The 13,048-nt window shown below is 37.6% G+C and overlaps 1 protein-coding gene across 1 annotated transcript in view; it reads left to right on the top strand.

Annotated features, from left to right (window-relative positions):
* dmxl1 (Dmx-like 1) overlaps positions 1 to 12,828 on the top strand; it is a 192,691-nt gene extending 179,863 nt beyond the window's left edge. The window contains exons 42-44 of the mRNA XM_048593609.1: positions 5,014 to 5,066; positions 7,002 to 7,219; positions 9,770 to 12,828. Of these exons, the coding sequence (XP_048449566.1) occupies positions 5,014 to 5,066; positions 7,002 to 7,219; positions 9,770 to 10,003 (505 nt within the window). The 3' untranslated portion in view covers positions 10,004 to 12,828. The remainder of the gene's footprint in view (positions 1 to 5,013; positions 5,067 to 7,001; positions 7,220 to 9,769) is intronic.
* The last annotated feature ends 220 nt before the right edge of the window (positions 12,829 to 13,048 follow it).

Genomic DNA, 13,048 nt, shown 5'->3' with positions numbered 1-13,048 from the left:
TCAGAAAAATGAAGAAGGGTCTAGGCCCGAAACGTCAGCCTTCCTGCTCCTATGATGCTGCTTGGCCTGCTGTGTTCATCCAGCTCTACACCTTGTTATCTCAGATTTTCCAGCATCTGCAGTTCCTACTATCTCTGATATCTTTTTTAGATTGTATTTCTTTTCTGTGCCATTGGTGATCTCCAGTACTTGGTCGGAATGATCTGATATTCAAGTGCTGCTGAAACAAAAAGATAAAGATGTTAATTCAATCTAACCTACATTTGGTTAGCCACTTATGGTGTGACTGGGCTAGGGGAAAATCAATACCAACAGGGATTCCTGCTCCTCAACAGTAGTAACTGACAGTACATGTGAAGGATCATTTGGATTTGAATAGAATTAGTTGTCTTATGGTGATCTTAATTAACAAACAACCAACTAACATTAAGTATCCCAACAGGAGCTGAACTGGGTACCAAAGTGGATTAAACACTGATGGAAAATATACAGATTTGAAAATTAAACTTGGGAATCTATCAGGTTGTTGATTTTGTGATGACTGTCATTCATCCCCAATTGGTGAAAGTCAATGGAATTGGTGGTGAGGGTGCAGAGTTTGAGACAGGGGTCCAAGACCTTGAGTTCATTATTACATACGTTGGACTAAAAGCAGCACTGTATTGCAGGCCATGGCTGCTGCCGGATTTTAAAAAAACCCAGGAAACAAAGGACACAGGTCAAAAGTAGGTGATTTATTTGGTGGTGGGGTGAGGTCACCAAAAGAAGAAGCAAGGCACCACTCCTTTGTCCTATGAAAATGCCCTTGAAGAGGCCGCGAGTACTTTGGATCAAGCCCTCTACACAGCCTGTGCCGTCTTTTTGCTGAGAGGACAGCTTATTGGCTGGTTTACTGCTGGGTTAATCCCAGAAATGGTGGGCTTTGATGCTTAGGTGGTCACTTATTGGCCACTTAAGGGCCTCAGTGCTTGAGTAAGAAGGTTAGCCCAGAACTTAACTCTGTTGGAGGCAAGAAAACAACTGAAAACTATGCACTATTTCCTTGTCTAACTAAATATCATTCTGCCCCTACTTTATTCTCTGAGACCAAAATATTCTTGTCTACACATTGAGGATTGTGTTGTGTGCCTGTTCGCCATTCTAATTAGGGTGGATTCAAAACCAGGCATTCATGAGGCACTGTGTGCCAACAAAAGCAAACAAACTTCACTGTGACTAGAAACGCAGTAGCCTGGCATGTGTCTACATCTACAGGTACTATCAACTCAAGGAACTAGCTGGATTCAAAAAGTGTAGAAGAACATGCTAGGACCTCCGATGGGCGTTCTTGAAAAAGAAGTGCAACTTGGTGAAGCTATCAGACAGCAAATACTGTGTAATGGATGCAGCACATAGGGAAGGTGATGGCTTGGTGTTCATGTGTCGGGATTAGTTAATCCACAGGCCCAGGTTAATTCTCTGGGGATATGGGTTTGAATCACACCACGCCAGCTGTTTTAATAAATTAATTTTTAAAAAATTATGAAATTTGAAGCTAGTGAAACTATTGTTGACTGTCATCCAATTCATTCACCCATGTCCTTTAGGTCCTTACCTGAACTGACCTGTGTACCACTCCAGGTTTACAGCTGGAATAATTGTCCTTCATAAGATTGTGATTAACTGTCCTCTGAAATGACCTAGCCACCCAAATTAATAGCATTTGGGGATGGGCAACACCTTGCAAATTTTGCCCACATTGTCTTCAAAGGGATTTTTATTTTTAAAAAAAAAAAACAAAATCTAATCAATTCCACCTCCCATTATCTCACATCCATTTCACTCCACGAAACAGCAAAGGCTATGTCCCTGTCAATATCCTAGTCGTAGTGCTGTAGACTTTTATGCCTAAACTAGCTAACCTATTCAGTATAGCTACAGACCAGTATCAATAGACAATGTGGAAAACTCTGCAGGGATGTCCTATCCACAAAAAGGAGAAATTTGCTCAATACCACAAAATCAAACTAAAAAAACTGCATTTGCTGGCAATCAGAAATTAAAACAGCAAGTACTGGAAATGCTCAAGGTTTCAGATCAATGACTGTTCAATAGTGAAGAAAGGGAGGACGGTTTTGATCAGGAAGAACAAACTTTGATTGGATCAAATGCAGGAAAAGGTTAAATTTAAAGAAAAAGCTTAGTGGTATACATGACCAAAAGAAGTGGTGATGGATGAGGTATAGAATCAAAACATTTGTCCAGATGAGTTGTGTACAGCTGCATAGCGATCAACCAGACGTGAAATGCAGGAATAAAGAAAGAAGCATGGAAAAAGGTAGAAACAAAATGTGATGTAAACATCTTCATTTTTGACCTTAAGTTAGATGAGTCTTTGAAGCAGCTGAACATGTTTGGATTAAGATATTGCAGTGAACTCCTGCTGCCATGGCTTGGGGCTATGTTGATTTGGTTTCCAACAGCCAAAGCTCAATCTTTCTTTGAGCTAGGACTAACTTCAGCAAGTGGAACGTTATCATCTAGCTTCCTATTCATTTCAAAGTTGCAAAGGCTCCTTTGATGCAGCGCTCAAAGCAAATGCTGCCTTGATGTCAAGGCCCATCACATTTCCTTATCATTAGAATTTAAATACTTCCATAATATTTGTATAAAGATGGGGTGGGTGAGTCATTAGGAATAAACAGTATAGTACAGAGCTTTAGCAAGTAGTGCAAAGTGAATATTGCTTGAAAGTACTGTCAGTGATGCCTTTTATTATTTTGCTGAAGGAATGCTAATTGATGAACGTAAGCTTGGAAAACGTACTTCATCTTTCATCTAGACTGTCTTCAGACTTCTCGACTCAACAAAAGAGTTCAGAAATTTGGATCATAATATCTACCCATATTTTGTTTCATATCCTTTTACTTGTTTCTGTGTGCATTGCTCAATGTAACAAGTTGATCCTGGAATCTCAAATTTGGAGAACTGTTCCTGTTGCGCCCCACAAGCTGGACAAGGTCAGAAGTCGCACAACACCAGGTTATAGTCCAGCAGGTTTATTTGAAATGACAAACTTTCGGAGTGCTACTCCTTCGTCAGGTGAAGTGGCAATACTTAAATACTTGACAATCAACCAAAACCAATGAGGTGCATTAAAGAATATTGAAGGAAGTGAGTGTGGAAATTGAAGAGGCGATGATGATTATCGTCAGACCCAGTTTGTTTTCTGGGGGTGATGCATGATGAATAGGAAAAATTGAAAACATTGCAACCTTGTTCAATCAAGATTATAAAGATTGACCCACCATTTAAGACCAGTCAGTTTAACTTTGGAAGTGGGAGAACTTCAAGAAACCGTGAATTGGGATCAAGTTAATAGTCCCATGAGAAAATCTTGGATTGATCTGGTAGAGTCAAACAGGAGTCCCTGGCTCTGCTGCTGCTGCTGCCACCTCACCAATAGCCAGGTGTCACCGCTTTGGGCCTACCACGACTGCAACTGGGGGGTTCCTGGTGCTCCTGCTGCCTCAGTGACACGAGGACTCCCCAATCTGGTCATACAATACTGCTGCTATTAAAGCCACTTTCTCACTAACGCCAGGAGTCCCCACTGTGGACCTACTGAAACCAGTAATGCTTGGCGCCACTGCCAGGTCATGCCACCGCCATGCCAAAAGTCTCACTCCAGTCACCACCCTCCAAGATGTCACCTTTCCGCCACCGTTACCTTGAGATGCCTACATCCACGCCTCCAATCAACGGGAGGCTGCCACCACTCCACATACGCCACACTCTCGCTGCTGCTGACTAACCCACCAAAGAAAAGGGGGGAAAAAAAGAATTGAAAGGAAAGTCTGAAAGAAAAAGATCAGAAGGAGAAAGAAAAAAGAGAGCAAATGGGACCAGATGAGCCCTGGGCAAGAGCCTGCAAACAGCCCTGCTGCTTTGCTGCCATCTTGGAAAGGGTAATCTGTTCTAAAAGGTGTGCAGAAACAGAATGACCTCTGTGTATAAGTACACAAGTCCTTTAAGGTAGCAGCATACGTAAGAGAGAAAACTGTTCATGAAGCACAAAGTTCTCGGCTTCATAAGTAGGGACACAGAGTATAAGAGCAGGGAATTTATGATGAAATTTTTTTGAGATGCCAGTTAGACATCGGCTGGAATGTTGTGCAGTATTGAGTACCATACTACAGAAAGGATGGGTAAAGTGCAGAAGAGGTTTATGAGAATGGTTCTAGGGATGAAACATTTCAGTTCTAAGCAATGCTTGAAGAAGTTAGCACTCTTTCTACCCTGAAAGAAGGCTAAGAAGACATTTGAAAGCAGTTTTCAAAATCATAAAGGGTCTGGAGAGAATGGATAAGGAGAAACCACTCCCCCTCAAATGGATCAAGAACTAGCAGGCACAGTTTTAAAGTGTTTTGTGAAAGAAGTTAATGCAAGGTGAGTAAAAAACATTTTCCCAGTACTTGAGATGTAGAATGCAGTGGCTGGGAGTATGATGAAGGCAGGTTCGATTGAGACGTTGAAGAGGATATTGGGTAGCTGTTTCTGTTTAGGTAATGTGCATAGTTACGGGGAGAAGGCAGGAGATTAGTCCTGTTAAAATGCACAAATAACCGATGTGGAAACAATGGGCTGAATGTCCTCCAGTGTAAAAATTCTGAGAATCTGTGTATAGTTCATTGATTTTTGTATCTACATAGTTCTTTAAAGTAGGTTGTACTTCTGTTTACCTATATATCTTTTCTTCTACACTAATTTTCTTTCATTTCTTGTCTGGATTTCTGTTTTTTTTCTCTTCGTATTGCTGAAGTCTGTTCAGAAGCTGTCCACTATCTATGATGATCATCTTTTAATTAAAAGAAGTGTTCAAGTCACAGTGCAGCCAGTATCTGATAATCGGAATCTGGCTACAAATATCAGCCCCAAGTTTGATCGACCTTTTCGCAAAACAGAAAGAGATGAACTTATGGAAGTTGATGGTGTGAAGCATTTTTATCACAATTGCTTTTTCTCCCCATCTAGGAATATCTGCCTCTGGGATACACTTGTGCCACAAACCAATAGTCTAGTTCACGGTGAGTTTTTAGTAGAAAATGTATGGTGTCAAATTCCCAATAGTATTTACAACGAAACTGTATAGGCTATTGTTGAAAAATAGTTCAGAACAATTGTAAAAAGTTGATTGAGTATAGTATTTTGTGGTCTTCTGCAAATGGTGCATATTATTACTTGAACAGCTAGTTTGCAAAAGATCAAATTACACTGTATGGGTTCAGCTACTGTCACCCAGACTCTGGAACGCTGTCTGCATCTCTTGTGCATTCATCTTTTGCTTTCTCCTTGAAAACACCATAAAATTTTACCAATGATCAAACTTTTTTTGTCTCTAGTCTAATATGACTTTGTGACTCAGTGTAAAATTGTCTGATAATGGTCCTTTCAGTCACCTTGCAGTGTTTTGCTGCTTTAAATGGGCTTAATCAGTGCAAATTATTGTGAAAAAGGCCAGTGTCAAATCTATTCTGCGCTATCTTTAAGTCATTTTAGTGTGACTGCATCGTGTGACTGTTTTGTAGAATTCTAGTTGTTTGGGGTCGTTATAAATTCACGGAGTAGGTTCATGTTTATAGTGTAAGATACACACTTAAATATAATTTTAAGTACTTGATGCAGGACGTGACTGAATACATTATGTAAATGCTCAAAGAGTTAATGTTTTATCAACATGAGACTGATGTTCAGTGAAAGCTTTTATCGCCAAAAATTACATTTTTTTTGCAGCTTTACAACACACTCTCCACCCCACCCCAATCTCCTCCACCCCATGCTGGAAAAAATTGAATAGAAGATTATTAACCCATAGTGATTAGAACTCTTTTAAACTTCAATTTTGTCTTATTTTTCTCGTTTAGATTTTAATTCTGTGCTCCAGAGTTGTATGTGCACTATATGAATACTTTTTTTGCTTACTTTGCTGTCTTATACATTTACTAAAGCTAATGAGCTTTAGTATATAACATTTAAGAAAAGTGCACATGTGGAAGTGCAATTTCCATTGTGTTGTCAACCTCTAATTTCTAATTTGTCATTAAAACTTTCCTATTTTAAATTCTAACACGATTTATTCCAATATGGAAAAAGTACACTTTGATTCAATTTGAAATGTGATTACTTTGTTTTAAATTAAGAATCTCTTATTACGTTTACATTCATATAATCTGCTCTAGTACAATTGGTTTATAGCATACATGTTTAATGCAGTTTCTAGCTGAATTCAGCATCCAGAAGCCTTTTTTCATTTTAAGTTAGATCTCCCCAACATAGACTTTAATGAGTAGTGCGCATATATTTTGGGTTGTGCTCCAGCCATGTGAAACTTGTGCATCAGGTACCTTGGGTCTTGCATAGTATTAAAGCAGTTTTAAGAAAATTGGGTATCAGTCCAATAAGCTCCATCTTCCTGTTGCCTTCAGGATGAGGTAAGGAACTCTTCCCTTCAGTGTATTACCATAATGCAATGTACAAATGCACAACTATCTGTGTTGTAAGTATACCAATTTTACAGTTGCTAATAGTTCATATCAAAATGCACATCAAATTGTAGAGTCATTGCTGAGTTATACCACTAAATACACATTGTTCTAAGGCCATGCAGTGGTCTGAGTATGTGTATATACCTGTGTTCTGCTCATTGTCACTCTAGAAATGTGTTTTTCTATTTGTTGGCTCACTCAATGTTGTATAGAGCGCCAGCATTTTAAGTTGCCAAAATGATTTCTCTTTTGTTAAATCGTGAGTGAGGTGAGCTGTAAAATAAAATATAAAATCCAACAAGGTCAAAAGTTTTGATTAAATTTGTTTTGAGGAGATTTTATTAGACGTTCCAAACCAGTGGGGATTGTCATATAACTAGTTCATATCCTCTGGAAGGTTTCTAGCAACATGTATAAGTCTGCCAGATGATCTATAAAACAAGGCAGCTAGTTCAATATATAATTTTTGTATTCTAGCTTTCACCTGTCATGATAGTGGAGCCACTGTTTTGGCATATGTATCAAAGCAGCAACTTTTGGTATCCGGTGGAAGAAAGGGTTACGTTTGTATATTTGATCTACGTCAGCGACTGCTGCGTCAAACCTTTCAGGCTCACGATTCACCTATAAAGGCAATTGCTTTAGATCCAGCAGAAGAATACTTCATTACAGGGTCCGCTGAGGGTAATATGAAGGTAAAATTGATATTTAAAATATCATTTGCGAATTTGAAATATTGCTGACAGATCCTAGAAATACCTTTTAAGTATATTGATCCAATATTGAACATATGTAGCTAGAAATATTTTTTCCCAGCACAAACTAAGAACCTTAGAGTAAGGAAATAATACTTTCTGGTAGGAATAGCTGAAAATAAGTCAGCACCTGTATCTCCATTTGAGGTAGGATCAAACAAAATGCTGTATTTTATAGAGGATTATTTAGTACATGAGGTATATTAATTCATTAAGCTTGCTCCATGTTGTGAATCAGCCATCTATTCATAATTTTAACATTCACAATTTCAATGATCACAGACTATTTCTTGTCCTCTCCTGTGGACCTCATGTTTTTTGTCTCCAGCAAAGTCCTATTTCTGAATGTTAATGCCCTATGGGTCCTGCATTCACTTTAACATACAGGCAGTGTAACTTATTCCATTGACTTCATTCATATGGGTCATTTTGCCTTCTCAAATTGTCATTTTGGTACTATTTATATTAAAATGTCATTGCAGTAAGTGAGATTTTTATTGGCCAAGATATGTACTTTTCATGGAGCTCCAAAAAATAGACTGGGCTGTGGGTTGGCTTCTCCATCCGTGTGATCTGAAGTTGTGTTTTCAGCCTTGTTGCTTTGAAAGGGTGCTAAGCAAAAGCCAGTCACTTAGCTGAAGTAGGAAAAATTATCACGAGGCCTAGGAGGGCTATGGGCAGAAGATTTGGTGTAGCCATTTATCAGCTTCATTTGATACGTCACTCCAGCAGATTGAAGAAAAATCATTTCAAATAAAAGTCTTGGATAGATGGGGAGGATTTTTTGGACTGGAGACCCCTGTGACCACAGGGATTGGTGCACTTTTGTTTCTCATTTATGTAAATGATTTCTATGAGCGTATGGAAGGCATGGTTAGTAAGTTTGTGAATGACACCAAATTGGTGATATAGTAGATAGTGAAGAAGGTCATCTAAGATTACAAAGAGATCTCGATCAGTTGGGTCAATGGGTGAAGATTGGCACATGGAGTTTAATTTGGGCAAATGCAAGGTATTGTGTTTTTGTAACACAAACAAGGGCAGGACTTATACAATTAAAAGTAGGGCCCTGGATAGTATTGTAGAACAGATCTAGGGGCTCAGGTATGTAATTCTTTTGAAGTTTGCATCACATTTGGTTAAGGTGGTTAAGAAGGTGTTTGGCATGCTTGCGTTCATTGTTCAGTCTTTTTTGAGTATAGGAGTTGTGACGTTCTGCTGAAGTTGTACAAGACGTTCGTGGCTCCACTTCTGGAGTACTATCCAGTTCTGGTTGCCCTGTTATAGGAAGGATATTATTAAACTGGAGAGGGTTCAGAAGAGATTTATTAGGATGTTGTGAGGAATGAAGGGTTTGAATTACAAGGAGAGGCTGCATAGGCTGGGACTCTTTTTCACTGGAGTGTAGGAGGTTAAGGGGCAACGTTAGGAGTTTATTAAATCATGAGGGGTACAGAGAAGGTAAATGGCAGGTGTCTTTTCCCTAGGATGGGGAATTTCAAGGCTGGGAGGGTGTATTCTTAAGATGAGAGGAGAAAGGTTTAAAAGAGACATGAGGCAGTTTTGTTTTCTAAACAGCATGGTATGTGTGGAATGAACTTCAGAGGAAGTGGTGGATATGGATACAGTCAGAATGTTTAAAAGACAAGGTTGTTGACTTGCTTGCCAAGCTGGCTTGTTTTTGTTCAGACGTTTCGTCGCAATGCTAGGTGACCTCATCAGTGGAGCCTCTGATGAAGCGATATTTATCTACCCCGCTTGGAATTTATACTGTCCGGTCCGCTATGGTGAGTACTGTCATTTCCGGTTTTGATACATATGGGTTTGTGTATATGGGGTCCAATTCTATGTTTGTTGATTGAAGTACGGGTGGAGAACCATGCCTCTAGGAATTCGCATGCTTGTCGATGTTTGGCTTGGGCTCCTATGGTTACTTTGTCCCAGTTAAACTGATAGCCTTCATTGTCTGAATGTACAGATATTAAGGAGAATTCATTGTGCTGTTTTGCTGCTGGCTGATGTTCATGTATTCTGATGGCCAGTTTCCTTCCTGTCTGTCCGATGTAACGTTTGTGGCAGTCGTTGTATAAATTCCAAGTGGAGTAGGTAAACATCGCTTCATCAGAGGCTCCACTGCTGATGTCACCTAGCATGGCGACAAAACGTCTGAACAAAAACGAGCCAGCTTGGCGAGCAAGTCAACAACCTCACCCACAACCCGAGCTTACAGATCTTTGCCAAAACTCTAAACGTTTAAAAGACATTTAGTTAAGGACATGAATAAGACGTATTTGGAGGTTTATGGGCCAAGGACAGGTAGGTGGGACTAGTTTTAGTTTGGGATTATAGTCAGTATGGATTATGGTTGGACCAAAGGGTCTGTTTCCAAGCTGTATGTCTGAGGACTAGAAAAATTTATAAACTTGCCTTGCAATGAACTTTTTAAATTCTGTTTATTCAAATTTCTCACGAACTTGCTGTCACTTTTAGGTTTGGAGTTTGTCTACTCACAACCTGATTCACACATTCTCAAATGAGCATGCTCGACAGTCACTCTTCAGAAACATAGGAACGGGAGTCATGCAAATCGAGACTGGTCCAGCAAATCACATGTTCTCGTGTGGAGCTGATGGAACAATGAAGATGCGAATCCTGCCAGATCGTTTTAGCACAGGAAGTGGGAAGTTAGATATCTGGCAAAATGATGTTAGATTTATACTATGATAATAATATTGTTACAGAGCCCTTTGACTCAATACATAATATATTTTAGTAGATCTGAATTTGTGTTAAGAGAACACTGGTGTCAACATGGAAATGTATATTGAGCTGAAGTCGAGTTTATTAATCCTTAATGCACTGATGCCTTAAGATTGTAAGCTTAAGAATTTTGTTAATTAAAACTAGGAATTATTGAATCTAAGTGTGTCAAAATGTATGAATGAAGTAATTTTATTGTACAATAAGAAATATGTTGCTGCTAAAAGAAAGCTTTTCTCTATTGATACAGGTGCCGGTATTTTTTTTGAAGTGTCAAAATGTACAGTGCTTTCAAGAGAATAAAATAGTACACGATACAATAATTATCTTTTTTATGCTTGTATTAAGAGTTTGTATACAATGAAGTTATCATTTGAACTGTGAGCATTCCTTTTTTTTTTGGCCTTAGGAAGCCCCTGAAATACAAGCTATTAATACTTAGTTTTGCTTAAACTCTTCAAACAAGAGAATGTAGCTGGTGTTCCAGGAGTCTGTGGCAACAGAGAATTAAAAACAAACTTGCACAGCATTTTACAACAAATGGAAAATGAAACGTTTATTTAAAAAAAAACTTCATTTTGAACTAGATCTGTAAATATAGCCCACTAAAGCTTAAATGGTTCTTCCACTAAGACAATAATATCAAAATTAATTATCTTTTTTGTGTGCAGATGCACACAGCCATGGGGAACAATAAGAAGTAACCCTTACTGCCAGTGCCACTTTGTCAGTCTAATAATGGATGTACTGTATTGCAGTCGCGTCAAGATTACTCCGTATCTGATTTAATAATCAATAACCCATGACATGGGGAAATCATGGACACAAAGCTCTATCTTGTACTGTGCTGATGTGACAGTAAATGGTTTTAAAACATTATTTGACCTTAACAATGTAATTAAAACTTCGCTATAACAATGTCAGAAAATATTTGAATGCTGCAGTGAGGCAGTAAATTCAACGTGGACAGTTATCTTAAACATTTTCAGATGGAAAAGATTAATGATATGCAGAGTTGTTCTGCTTTTCAATAAAGATACTTTGTATGATTAAATGTTTAAATACAATACTTGATTGAAAATAATCCAAAGCAGACTAATAGCTTTTCTTTCTGTCACCAAGAAATGTTGAAGTAAAAGCTGCATATTTATAAATTTGAATTGGTTATCCATTGATAGGATAACTAATGCAGAATGTGTTAAGGAGTAATCACTTAAATTTTGAGCCAACGTCCTCAACTTCAGCATTCAATATTTACCTCAACATATGTTATGAACCATTATGATCAGCATTCCTATTTAGAAGCACACAGCATTTCCATATTTGTGTTGTTTCAAAATGTTGTTTTTGGATGTTTCCCATCACTTCAGTTAGCAATGAGGGTAGTATAACAGTTTCCTGTAGACTGACTTTATTGTCCCAGTGTCAGCTAAAGAGACCTACAGAAATGAACACGGGATTACCTGGCCATTTTATTGGTTTAATTCCCTTTCCACACAAGGAATAGCTATTCTTGCCCACTTTCACTGATCAAAACTGAGTGAAATCAGGTATTCAGCAGATTGAAAAGCACAAAGCTAAACGTTTAGCTTATCAATCTATTCAAAGCCAAATGTCATTGGTCCACTTTTTAACCGGCTATTTTTGTGCGAGTCAGTTCACTTAATTTAAAAAGGTAAGCACTTTTCATTTAGACCAGCCAAAGGTTCAATTAAGATTAGGGAATAGCAATGGTACTTTAGTCAAACAGCAGCTACTTCATTACAAGATTCAGATACCAAGTATACTGCAATACAAATCCAAACTTGTACAGTTGGAAAACTTCCTCACATTGCATCAAATACTGGAACAGTTATTACTGTTTTGTGGGAAAGAAAGCGTATTTGCTATTATTACATGCACAGTCAATATTGGGAATAACCATTCTATGTGTAAAGATCGTAATAGTTCGTTTATTGTGAATGGCATCACCTTTTTCTATGGGTGTTATAACCTGCGTGTAAAACAAATAAAATATTTTATGGATTGCTTAGCAGAGAGGAATAAAATCATTAGTTTTTGCAATGGGTTCACTTTTTAATACTTATTTGGCATATGCTAGTGTGTGGAATATAAGACTAAGCATTGTCAAATGCACATTCATTTTAACTGATCACAGTTTAATGTACCTATTTATTTCATCAATTATATGAATTCTTGCTTTGCAAATATCTTACTAAATAGGCACTACATGTAAGCATTTCCATTAATCTTGATATGTATAAAGAGCTTATTTAGTAGCATTTTTGTTTGTTATATACTCAGGATGTTTTTGTCTTTCCTTTAAAACATTTATTTGTGCAACTAATTTTACTGAGTTTGTTTATTTACAAAGTAAGAGTACAACAATAGAAAGGAAAAATATGGAAGGAGAAAATCTTCATTTTAATTGTGCAATAAATGTACTAATTTTAAAGAGTTAAGTTTATGAAATGTTATTAGTAAATCTGAGAATTTTCTTCTTTACACTTTCTATGGAATATTCTGTAATTGATTTCAAGGAAAACTGCACTTGTTAATCATCGTCAATGACTTCAAATTGCCCAAAGTTTTTAGATGCAGCACCTTCCACAAGTGAAAATTAGCCTTCTGACTTGAATTATAATGAAAGAAATATGTAATCCCATCTTTGAAATTACTGGTGCTCAACTTCTCTTAGACGTTGGCCATGCTGACTTTTCAAACAAAATTGTCAATTGTGTTGTACTTAAATAATTGTTTCAATAAAACAGCTGCAGAAACAAGGAAAACGTTTTGGTGTAGTTCTTATTGAATGTGTAATATGGACCTTTCAATTGTTGACGTTGTAATTTATGTTAGTGTTTCTTTAAACAAAGCTCAGACACCTCATGTAATAGTTCTAAGTAAATAAAGCTTATGCTGCTGTACATACCACTGGTACCCCTTCCAAAATACTCTGTTCTTGAATCAAAAACTGAATTTAAGTTATTAAACAATGCATTTGTATTA

The sequence above is a fragment of the Rhincodon typus genome, chromosome 3 (genome assembly GCF_021869965.1).
Source record: "Rhincodon typus isolate 14 chromosome 3, sRhiTyp1.1, whole genome shotgun sequence".
Classification (NCBI taxonomy): Eukaryota; Metazoa; Chordata; class Chondrichthyes; order Orectolobiformes; family Rhincodontidae; genus Rhincodon; species Rhincodon typus.
The sequence above is the reverse complement of the archived record's forward strand: the minus strand, read 5'-3'. Positions and strand labels throughout refer to the sequence as shown.